The 12,357-nt window shown below is 45.4% G+C and overlaps 1 protein-coding gene across 1 annotated transcript; it reads right to left on the minus strand.

Annotated features, from left to right (window-relative positions):
- Positions 1-3,374: 3,374 nt before the first annotated feature.
- Positions 3,375-12,229, minus strand: ATPAF1 (ATP synthase mitochondrial F1 complex assembly factor 1). Its single transcript, XM_059478609.1, has 9 exons — positions 11,993-12,229; positions 10,831-10,939; positions 10,243-10,293; positions 9,488-9,550; positions 8,808-8,858; positions 6,976-7,023; positions 6,002-6,097; positions 5,305-5,412; positions 3,375-4,145 (listed from the first exon to the last, which is right to left on the minus strand). The coding sequence occupies exons 1-9, from the start codon at positions 12,217-12,219 to the stop codon at positions 3,951-3,953; spliced, it is 948 nt and encodes a 315-aa protein (XP_059334592.1). The 5' UTR covers positions 12,220-12,229; the 3' UTR covers positions 3,375-3,950.
- Positions 12,230-12,357: the final 128 nt, after the last annotated feature.

A 12,357-nucleotide genomic window follows, 5' to 3' on the forward strand; every position in this document is an offset into this window, starting at 1 on the left:
CTTTGGGGAAGGAGGGATGCGTTATTGTGAAGAGGGCATTTGTGTGCCCTGCAGGAAGGAAGAGCGGAATGCTGGCCTCGCTCCTGGAGGCAGGTGCATGGCTGGATTTGTCGGGGGAAGGAAGCAGGGACGGAAGAGAGCCCGGAGCACTGGGCGGCTCCATCGGAGCTCAGGGACAGGCACGGGAAGAGGCCCCGGGCAGCGGAGCAGCCTCGCAAGGCTTGTCAGGACACGGCTGCACCGGGGGAAAGGAGGGGGCAGCCCCCTGCCAGCCCCACACTGCGCTGGGCTCTCACACAATGCCCTGCACGGCACCTCATGGGCACTGCCCTGCAGCAGCGGGGAGGTGCTTGTTCCAGACAGGGCTGGCAGGCTGTGCACGCCTGTGCAGACCAAAGACAGAGCAGAGGGAGCAGTGGGTTTGCTCTGGTTATCCCCAGAGGGGAACAGGACGTGTCCAGAAAACAGCTCTGCAGCGTTGGGAACAGTCAGTTCCCCTGCTCTGCTCTGCTCCACTGTGTCCTGTGCAAACTCAGAGACAGGGAGTGAGTGAGAGCTTCCTCAGCCGTGGGGCAGAGGGCACTGGAGTATTGCCATTTTCTAAGGCACAGGGAAAAAAAGCCAGGCACGGATGGAGTCATCATTTTAAGGGAGGATAAGAACGTCATCCATCAATCTGCACTTCCTTGATTGCTTTGGCTGCCACCTCCTCCCTCGGGAGCAGGAGGGCTCTGGGTTTATCTCCCCAGGGTGATAGGGCTGGGTGGGCAAGACAGAGGTTTGGGATGCTGGTAACAAAGAGCCTCTGACAGCAAAACTTGCTCCACCAGTCCCAAGGAATTCCTGCCACATCCCGGGCTCTCCTCCAGCTGGAGGCAGAGCACAGCCAGCACTGAGGGGGCTCCTACAGCACCTTGCTGCAGGGGCTGAACTTTACATGGGGGCACTGGGAGTCCTGGGCTTCTTCTCCCTGAATGTGCCCATTTGACAGCTACTAAAACCAGACACATCCATCTTGGGAAGGTGCTGGCCCAAAAAAGACTGGAAATCAACAAAACATGCTGGGAAACTACTGCAGGATGCTTGCCCTCCCCGAGGCAGCTCAGGTGGGATCTGGGACATGGGGCTGGTGGAACCATGAGCTGAACTCAGCGCAGCCCAGCTCGTCATGGACCACCAGGAGCAGCCTGAGCATCTGTATGGTTCTCAGCACACAACTCACAAAGTTCACAGAGCCGAGCAGACAGGCTCAGGCAAGCTGTGCGAGTGCCCAGAGCTCAGAATCAGGAGACAAACCTTCCCTCTAGTGGCTGGATGGCACACGAATCCCACAGCCACCTTCTCCCTCTCTTACCTCTCCCCCCATGCCAAGCCTAACAATTGTTTTTCACCGGCCCTAAGGCTCAGCACAGATCCTAAGGGCATCAAATCTTAGAAACTCTGTGAGTTTTTAGCAGCTTGAAACTGGCACAGCTGCTGATTTGCACAAAGCCAGACAGCCCCGGGGGTCTGTGCCCACTCTGCAGCTGGTAGTGCCCATCCATGCCCATGGTCAGCAGCACAGCTCAGGCACAAATGTGTCCCAGGCACTGGAGAAGCCACAAAGCCACAAATCACCGCTGGTTTCTGCAGCAAGGGTGGCTTGTAGGGCCAGTTTTTCAGCTGGGTTACTCCCCCTTGTAACACTCACTCAGTGGGGAAAGGATGAGATTCTGCTGGACCTTTTTATTATGGGTCTTCATCCCAATTTTAGGCTTGTCACTGGCCATTTCTGCCTTTTATTGAGCCCTGGAGAAGTTCTTATTTTAGGAAAAAATCCCACTATGGGTTTTAAAAAACACCACTCAGAATTACAGGTAAATCACTACAGCCTTACACCTGAGAATTTGATCTTTTATGCTCAGAAAGAGGCTGAGGTGTAATTTGGAAGCCTTAGATTTCACTCTCAGGGATGTTACTTTATAGCTACATTAAAAATGAACGCAGCAACTTCGACTTTTTCAAAGATGAAAGTGAATTATTAATCAAAACAGCCCTTCTATCAGCTAAGGAAAAATGATAAATGGAGCATGAACACCACAAACCTGAAGCAGAAATGCCTTTTAATAAAGGTGATTTGCTGTTCAGATTATCACAGCCCTATCCACACCTCCTCTGATTAATTATTCCCCTGCTCTGCAGACTGCTCTGCACACACTCAGTGAACAGAAACCAAAAGACATCACCAGGGAGCAAGACCATCTCCTTTCAGCAAGCCCCCAGATTTGCCTCTTCTAGAAACATCCTGCAATTTCCTGAATGGACAGGAGTTCACACCCAACATCTAAGAGTTGGTGGTAAAACAGACCTCAACATAAAACTGCAGTGTGTAGCTTTAGTGCTCAGCTGAAGTGTGCATGTCATAAAATCAGAGAATGGCCTGGGTTGGACGGGACTTTCAAAGGCCATGTAGGGCAAAGAATGGGCTGGGAAAGTACAGAGTGACAGTGGGCATTACAGCAACAGGATCCTACAACTACACAGCAAAAAGATGCTGCAAGAAACCTTCATTACTCATCACAGCTTCATATCAGGTTGTGGTTAATGAAGAAAATTTATACCAGGCATGCCTTCCAACAGAGACAAACTGCAGATCCTTCTTTGCCCCCTTCTCTGGCAAAGGAGGGATGGATGCTTGCCAGCTCCAGCAGGCTGACAAGGTGCAGTGTGGCCCAGAGCTAATTAGTGCTAAGGATGAGTTAGTGCTTGGGGTCTGATGGAGACATGGGGAGTATTTCAAAGTGGCTCCTGGAAGCTCCTGGCTGTCCTGTGTCCCCCTGAGCAGTGGTGGCAGTGCTGGTAACCCCCACAGGCTGCACATCACACTGCTGCAGCATCCTTGTCCATGGATGTGCTGCCTGCCTCTGCTGGGAATGACACAAGAGAAGCTCAAAGCATCAGAGTTTTGGGATTCTTCTGCTGGGGGCAGGTTTAAAACCCCCTACCTGCTGCAGTCTGTAAAGCCAGGCTCTTAACAACACTGCTGTGTTAAAGCAGCTCTGCATTTTCATACCAAGACATTTTTTTCACTTGACAAACAAGAAGCTGGCTGGTGACTCTGTCACTATGCCAGTCCATCTTTCTTTTATTATGGATAGTGCCTTTCCTGAAGTGGGAACAAGAGTTATTTTTTGTTCCTTCAAATGTCATTTGTGAGTTGGCTGACTAGATGCCAGCCTGAGAAAAAATAATCCTGTAAAACAGGCAATGGTTCCTCTACACTATTAAAAATATACTAAAAAATAAACCCGTGTTCATACTGTGCAAAAACAACACCTTAAATACAGAAACATCACAACAGGATACAATTAATAAATCAATTAAGAAGCAGAAAATTCCCAGAACAAATCTAGTGACTCTGTTTTTTTAATCCTGAGAAAAGTTTAGACCACAATAGAATCTGTGTAACAAGCTTCACAAAGAAACAAAGATGTGTCTGTCTTAGACCACTGCTCCTATTCTTTCTTCTTGATGGACAAGCCTGTATGAATTCCACACAGATTAAAAAGCACTGAACCATGCAATTATAATGGTGGAGGGCTTTTAAAATGCATTTACTGGTTGTCATCTCTTTCCTGATGTCAGTACAGCCGTTACATAGCTCCCTTTTTGTCACTTTATTTCAGATTTCCACAATCCAGCAGGCAGCAGGAAGTTACAAGACTTGGAAAATGGCTCATTCTGATGAAGTTATACTGAAGTACTGGGCTCCATTTTTTAGCAATTAGTTACTATTGTTCAAATGGCCCAAGTCCTCATCTTGCACCAGTGTCAGACAGGCGTGACTGTCACTCTCCCAGGATGTCTGCAACTCCTTCTGTGTCCAAATCCAAGCTGTAAAACAGAAGACACTGCACCACTCCCCCTGGGACCCCCTGCTTCTGCTGGCTCCTTTCACCCCAGGCCAGGCTCTATGACTTGTCAGAAGCCTGCCCAGGTCTCAGTTCTCTTCCAAGGCCACTTTGCTCAAGCTCTGCTATAACTGCCATGTATTTGAATTCACTGGATCTGTGGTTGAAGGTCTCCACCAATCCGTAGGTCTCGGAGCGATCCGTGGCGTAGAACAGCTGCACCTGGTTGGCCAAGCACTGGGCATCATGGACCACCTGGCAGGGAAAACAGAGCTGAGTCACAAGCACTGGGCATCATGGACCACCTGGCAGGGAGAACAGAGCTGTGTCACAAGCACTGGGCATCATGGACCACCTGGCAGGGAGAACAGAGCTGTGTCACAAGCACTGGGCATCATGGACCACCTGGCAGGGAGAACAGAGCTGAGTCACAAGCACTGGGCATCATGGACCACCTGGCAGGGAGAACTGAGCTGTGTCATAAGCACTGGGCACCATGGACCACCTGGCAGGGAGAACAGAGCTGTCACCATCCGCTGGGTGGGGCTGTGCCCATGTCCCACTGGAAAAGAAATGCCACACTCCTGCTCGCCATGTGGCTCAACTCTGAGCCACCTTAGTTCAGCAAATCTCTTAACAAACCACTCCCTGTGGCTCCTGACCTACTTAAACACTCCAGCACTGTGTGTTTCAGCAACTCTCCTGCTGTGCATCTGTCTCAGAGGTCAAGTGTGGCTTTTGTGATCTCTGCCCACTCCAAGATGCACCACATCCTCATTTCTCCCTTCTTACAGCTGACCTACTTGCAAAGATTGATTGTTTGCTCTGAGATCCAACAGGGAAAAAGAGAAGCATCACCAATTACTCCAGTCACTGTTTCAGAATGGGTGTCAGGAGGTCAGTTAGAGGAGGGATATTTTAATCATTCTGTTCCACCACTACAGCGCCCAGTGCCACCATTCCAGGCACTGGTACAGTTATGCCAATAATGGTGTGCCCACACAGAGGCAAAGAACACAGGTGTGCACACACTGAACACAGAGCTCTGTCTGGAGTCTCCTGCTTTGACAAACAGGATTAGGCTTCAAACACTGTTTTTACTTGTCTGCAGGTAGCAACAGCTTTCATTTAAATTTGCTTCTGTTTGTCAGAAAAACAGTAGCTTTTTTCTTTTACAACTATCACCTGTAATACTCAAATTAAAAAAAAAGAATGCGTGAACTGAAATTACCAAAGACTGATGAGTCTCTTCTGGCTTTCCCTATCTTTAAGTACATTAGGTTAAAGAAAGAGAGTGAGACCATTCTTTGGCAAAGGGTCATTGAAAGGCTTCACTGTAATTTAATTTCAATTCAAAACTGTAGGAGGAGTTGCAGCATAAAATGAAGGAAGCCAATGAGCAGACTTCTCTTACCAAGAACTTGGAGTCCATTTCTGCTGTCATTAGTACTATCCCTTTCTCCTTCTGCAGATCAGGATAATGGTACAAGACCAACTGGCTTGGAGCAGTTTCACCCTGGGTCTGAAGGAGAGAAGGAAACCTGTTAGTATCCCATAAGAACCTTCACTCCACTGCAGATCTGGGTGCTCGACTACAAAACTTTGGGCATTAACTGCCACAGAGGCAGTTCCTTTCCAGGGCTGAAGGGTCAGTTCTAATTAGAAATTCATTACTCTTGGTATTTACAGAAAACAAGGGATTTGCAGAGTTAGGTTGTTTTTTAACTTGACTAAAGACCATTTTGCATTTAAAAGAACCCATAATTTTTAGGAAAGTATTTATCTTACAGCATCTACTGCTATTTTAAGTAGCTTGCACAAACAATTCTAAAAAGCTTGCCTCTTGCTCATGTTTTGAGTCTACTAAATTTCTACCTCATTATCCTCTACACTACAGAGACACTTAATACCCATAACCTTCCTAATTTACCTATAACTAATGTACAATTAAAACATAATTAATAACACCTATTACCATGAGAATTATTTTCAAGTTAAGCTAGACAACCTGTTGGCTAAACTACTTAGTAAATAACATATATTGCAATGTGCTGATACTATCTATCTCTGGATCCTAAGTCAGTTTTGAACTTTTTGTTTCAAATGCTCACCTGAACATTTATCAGGGAAGTGAAGTGTAATTCTGTTCCAGACCACTGCCCCACGAAGAACTCATAGCCTTCTTTTCTTGGCAAAGCATATAGAAACTGCAGAGAAATTATTAAAAAAAAAAAAGAAACAAAACAATTTTCCCTTACACAGAACAAAATGATGCCTGTGTCACACTGGCCTCAAGTATTAATGCTTTAGTGAGAGAACCACAACAGAAAAAAGTTTCTTTGGCCTACCACAAGTGAAAGGACGGCAAGAATCAGACTTCAAAGCACACAATAAAACAGAATTACCCTATCAGTATTAATTCATTAGCAAATATCTTGACAAATACTTTTGTGAGTATTTTGAGACATAAAAAGGAGAGTGGAGAACATTCAGCCTCTGACCTTCTTTTCTCACCTAGAAAACTAACAGCAGAAATGGTCAAATATAAGGTAAGGAGCAGAGCATGTAATCCTGTCATTTTATCAGCTGCTCCAGAACAGACAGCAAGCATCTCCTCTCCAGACATTCACAGCCTACCCAGCTCCACAGGTACAGACCTGCTTGTTTTACCACACCAAGGAACGACAACATGGGAGCAGAAAATCTTGCAGGACACCTGACTGAATGCACAGAAATGCACTTCAGGCTCTAAATAACTTCCCAATCTCCAAGTAGCTCACGAAGCCAGATACATTTGATCTTGCTCTTGGCAAGTGAAGTAGGTAGGACTAATGCATCAGCCAAGTCTCTATTCCTGGGAGATTCTGTGCTGCTGCTCTCTCAACCCTCCATCTCTTCTATCTAGATCAAACTGTTTCATACATATGAACAGGCACTGCTTTATCTGAGCACCAGGACAAGTATTTGAACCTGGATTTTACTAATCAGGCTGATACAATGGGTATGAACACAGGAGGGTCAAAAGTTAATGGATCAGGCTCTGAAGAGAAACATCACAGCTCTACAACCACACTGCTGTACGTACCGATGGACACTCCTGGGCTCTCCTCCACATCAAATCAAACTTGTCTGCCTTTGGGGAAGGAGAAAGAGAAGTTCAATTTCAGTAACACAAACATGGATGCAGAACTGTTCACAGTCACCTCATTAACCTTTAGAGGGCACAGCTTCCATCTGGAGAAGGTCCCACTGTGGGGACAGATGGCAATGAGTGCCTAGAAAGCTGCATTTAGTTCTTATTTACCTAAAAGCCATCAGCATCCTGCTTTAACAAGGCTGTCTCTAAGATGCAGCAGCAAAATCCTTGGATGCAGAGCTTCATGCCTTGGATGTGGCGGCCCCAAGCCTGAGGCTTACACCCTCTTTCAGTAATTGCTCCACTGCATCATGTAGTGTCAACAGCTGAGCGAGACAACACATCCCTGGCTCCAAATTGTGGATTTACATCATTGTCATCTGTTCTTAGTATAAAAATGCAGCCCATCTATACACTCAATAACATACTTATTGCTTAGGTTTAAATTAAACCCACAACTCTATTTCAGTCCTGATGAAACCTGGCAATTTCATTCAGTGTTCTCTGTGTTTCCCCAAATCTTTTGCCTAATTTTTTTTTTTCTTCCCAGCACTGTATTAATATCTACTCTTAGGTGTTCAGGAAAGAAAACATATGCCATTCATCAAGAAGAAATTCCTTCATGTGTACTTTTGAGCATGGGAGAATTATGCAAGGGCTTTCTTCCAGCCAACAAAAAGCTTCTGGCAAAAGACAAAGGGTTTTTTTTCCCCTCGGTGACACCATGAACTGCTTCCTAACGTGCCTGGGATCTGGTTTGCATTGAAGCCTTAAAAAGCTTCCAACACTCCTCCTAAAACAGTGCACCAAAGCACAGTGCCAGCCCCACTAATGAGGAGTTTTACATTTTAGCTGGAGTCCCTGGCTGTGGCCCTCTGCTACAGTAAAAGTGCAAATCAAACTATTTTCACAACATCCACATGTTGGGAAAACTGAAACATGAGGCTGCTTGACTTCAAATCCCACACTTCCACTTTCAGAGCATTCCGCACATCACACATCTAGAACACTCCCTCCCACTGAGTTCAGCTGCAACTCAAAGGGCCAATACAATCATAAATCAGACCCCAGATCTAAATGAGGTTTCAAGAACTCAAGGAACACACAGTTGTGAAAAGACAGATTTAAGAGATCGCAATCACAGAATGACCCTGAAGAAAAAATCAAGAGAAATCCCCATAGTGAAAAAACTCTCCTTCTGCCTAATGCAAACAAAGAACAATTAACATCTGGAAAAGTTACCAGGAGTAAGAAGTATGATCTTATCTCAGGAAACACCCTGCAATCTCAAGAAAGACAGAGCTGCCAATAATTGTAAATGTATGAAATAAGTCCTAAGTGATCAGCCACATGCAAGTTACCAGCCAAGTGCTCTTGGACTGCCACATTAACCTTGAGGCAGCTGCCTGTGCTGGGGAAGAGGGCAAAGGAACAAGCAACTCTGAGAAAAAGAACTCTAAAAATACAAATGCTACTTAACAAACACTAGGGCCTTGCAAAAAGTGTTGGAGGCTTGTATTAAAATAAGCCTGGAAATTCCAGCCAGGTGTGCAGAAAACGGTCCTTGATTTATTGAGACTCCTCTGAGTGAGAAAAAAAGGGGTATGCATTTCTGAAAACAAAAGCCTTTGTTTGGGGCATAAAGTCACTCAGCAAGCAAGTTTGTTCTTGAAACCTCACTTTCCTTTACTGACTGCTTTTAAAAGCAGCAGAATCTCAGTTGGAAAGGAAAGCTTTGCCTGCTGGCTTTTCAAGTGCAGAACTATAACAGAACTACTTACAGGGATAACAGCATAAACTGTGTCTTTTGCAGAAAAATACTGATTCCAAATCTGTAGGAAACAAAGAAGATGAGATACAGTTAAAGTCCAGCATTTAGCAGTAATGTTAAATGCTTTTAAACATCAATTGACCTTTGTAAGCACTTTGGGAAGTAATTTTTCAATCAAGCCTGACTGATTTTCCTACTGATGCAACATACTTCTGCAAAGGTTCCAGATGTACCAAAGGACAGATGCCAAGCAGGTAACAGAAATCAGCAGTGGGCTCAGAGGTGGCTCAGTATTTATTAACCATCATTAGTGCTTCTCACATCTTTCACAGAAATCACACTAGTGATTTTTGGTTGGTGGACTTTTTTGGTGGTGTTTTTTTAAATAAAGAATATACAAAACATTTTCAACAGAAGACAAGTCTTTGCATGATGCTCCTCTGTGTTAACAGTCTTCTTCTTCACCACAGCAGGATGGCAATACCCAGTGTACCTGTACCCCCTAGGAGGACTTACCTAGATGGAGAAAACTTTATCTTCTCCTATGGATCCCCATGTGAATATGCTTTTTGTAAATATACATTCACAGCTGTGTTTTACTTTTCAGTCTAAGTAAAATTTCCATCCTTAGACATAGGTTACTATTAAGCACAGATATGAAGCAAAGTTTATTCCATTTAAATCCATCACCTGTGTTATCTCCTCTGCTGATTTTTCTTTCACCATCTCAACATTAAGAATTGAATCAAGTGTCTGCAAGAGAAAGCATAAAGAATCTGGCATGATGGCAGTTCTCTGACCTTGTAAGAATCAAGAATGAATGGATGCAATTACAGAGAACAAAATCAACCTAGGGGAACTTAATTCAATTTATAGTGTTACTTAGCCTCTCTAATTGCCAAATAAAATACAGCAACAACACACTGAGAAGTGGATTCACACACTGAGGCAGAATAGATTCTTTCAGGAGACAGCACATGCTTTGCTCCAGTTGTGCAGATCTCTACTGAAGTTGCAAGAGGAGCAGCTTTTGCCTTCAGCCATCTCAAAGATGTGCTCTTTGGCAGATTTACACTGAAGATTCATTGAAATACAAGAATGTGAAACAGAATTATCTTGTCCCTGGGCTGGCTGATCACTGCAAATGTATTTCCATGCTGTAAAAGGAGCTCAACTCTTTCCACTTAATGTTCAGAACAGATTCCACAACTGTAAAGAATTTCCAGGGTGTCACAGAAAAAGGACAGAGCAATAAAAACCCAGAGTGCCAGGAGTTTTAAGGCTGAATAGGATCCCAACAGCAAACCAAGATCTTACACCCAAATGCAGCATAAGGAACACCAGGTTTATATCAAAGTGTTCTTGACTGAAACTGGCTGTGGCAATACAAGTTAATCCACACCCTTGCCTTGCCACCCTCCTAACACTTGGGTCATTTCTCTTACCTTATCCTTTGTGAATCCTCCCTTTGATGTCTTGCTGCCCAAGCCTTCTGCCTGCAAGAAAACATTCTTCTTTAGTTTTACAGCTAATACCATTGATTTGCATTCCCTGCCACACACAACCTGCCTGCTGACAAAAACTCCTCAGTGGGAGCTCAAGACACTTGAAGATCACTGCAGTGTATTTTTAATAAAATAAGTGATTGATTAGGTGAAGTAAATAAGATTAGTACCCTAATATGAATTATGAATTTCAAGGCCACAAGGGATTAGTCAAAAGGAAACTATTGTGCATTTTGGATCCAATATTATTGAACTGTTTTCTTGCTTTCACTAAGAAATGATAAATGCAGGACCGTGTCATTCTTCTGGCCAAACTAATCTGGAACTAATTAAACAAGGTTTCAAACAGGGAATTTACAGTCTAAAAAATAATACAGAGGAGTACAGAACAATGCTTTAAGCCATCACACAGTGAAATTTCAGAGCTCCTTCTGATAGGGATACTTCCAGTTTGTAGCATTACTCTGATCTCATAAAAATAGCATTAGAGCTTCAGTGTATGTGATTTACAAAGAAAATTGTCCTTGCCTTTTCCTCCATGCATCTGATAAACTCTCCTTGTTTGGAATGTCCCACGGGCTGCTTTTTCACTTCACTTCTTTTTTCCATGCGGGATTCAAACACATCTGGATTGGACCTGAATTGGAACAGGGACTGTTAACAGTACAACAGAGCAATGGCACAGCTCAAGTTGGAAGGGACCCACAAGGATCATCCTAGTCCTCCTCCCTGCTCCTTGTCCAACTGGACATAAATTCATATAACTAAAACATTCCAGTTTGCTTTTAAATAACCTTAAGTTTTTAATTATGATGATAAACAGGAAAAATCAATGCAGAGTTAAGAAACTGTGAAAGCTGTTGCACAACATCTCCTATGACCCAAGGCTTTGGATTTGTTTTTGGCACTGCATTCCAACAAGACCCAGATGGATGGGGCTCTGAGCAACCTGTCCCAGTGGAAGTTGTCCCTGCCCATGGCAGGAGGGTTGGAAGTGGCTGATCTCTAAGGTGCTCTCCAACCCAAGCCATTCCATGGTTCTGTGAGTGAGTCTGTGAATTCTTTTGGTTCACTGATTTATGTTGCTAAGGAAGGTAATCCATCTTTATCAGGATAATTCAAACCCATGATTCTTCTATGGGCTTACCTTACCAGCATTGTTACCTTACCAGCAGATCAACTTACACCTAAAATAAGACTCAACTTCTGCCTACTCATTTTCTGTTCAAATCCTCCTTTATAATAAGATGGAAGCCTGTAAGTTGGAATACTCTTTGACTGCTCCAAAGGTTTTCAAAATTGGAGTATTCTTTGCCTGTCCCAAAGGTTTACAAAGGTGGAGAGCATTGCTGGGTGATTAACATCCTTTGGCCTTCTAAACTGTTTACTATGATACTGATTCATGTTAACTTCAAATTTAAATTTAATCTTGGCAAAACTATCTCTAATCAAGCTGACCACACTAGGAGACAATCCTCACTGACCTGCTGTCAAATACATGTCAATTTCAAGGCAATTGGCCTAAACTGATCGAGTTTCTCAAGAGGGCGAAAAGCTAAAGCAGAAGGACATCTCTCCTTCAGGAAAGCGCTCCCCAGGCCCGCCCGTTCCGCAAAACTCCGCCCACCCAGCCCGGCCCCGCCTACCCAGCCCGGCCCCGCCTCCTCCTCCTCCCTCCCTCAGGGCCCACCTCCGCAGCTCCTGGATCTTGTGCTGGTACTTCCCGTAGAAGGGGTTCTCCTCCAGCGCCGCCTGTCCCGATCCCGCTGCTGTTCCCGATCCCGCCGCCGTTCCTGATCCCTCAGCCGGCCCCAGCACGCCCCGTGCCGGCGGTGCCAGCAGCCCGAGCGGCCGGAGCGCGGCGCGGCTCCGCAGGGCCACCCCCAGGCCCCAGCCCTGGCACAGCGGGCCCGCCATGCCTCCGCTCCCCTCACCCGCCCAGCGCTCCGCCCTCCGCTCCGCCCCCCTCCCCTCAGCCCGCCCCGCGCTCCGCTCCGCTCCGCTCCCCTCACCCGCCCTCCGCTCCCCTACCCGCAGCCCGCTCCGCCCTCCCCC

This window comes from Ammospiza nelsoni, chromosome 9 (genome assembly GCF_027579445.1).
Source record: "Ammospiza nelsoni isolate bAmmNel1 chromosome 9, bAmmNel1.pri, whole genome shotgun sequence".
NCBI classification, from domain to species: domain Eukaryota; kingdom Metazoa; phylum Chordata; class Aves; order Passeriformes; family Passerellidae; genus Ammospiza; species Ammospiza nelsoni.

Bases quoted from the DNA above. Each gene is read 5' to 3' on its own strand.
- ATPAF1 (XM_059478609.1), bottom strand. From the start codon at position 12,219: ATGGCGGGCCCGCTGTGCCAGGGCTGGGGCCTGGGGGTGGCCCTGCGG. The intron at 10,294-10,830 runs GCAAGGACAATT...GTTTTCTTGCAG, and splicing joins TCAGATGCATGGAGGAAAAG to GCAGAAGGCTTGGGCAGCAA. The intron at 6,098-6,975 runs GTACGTACAGCA...ATTTCTCTGCAG, and splicing joins GAGCCCAGGAGTGTCCATCG to TTTCTATATGCTTTGCCAAG.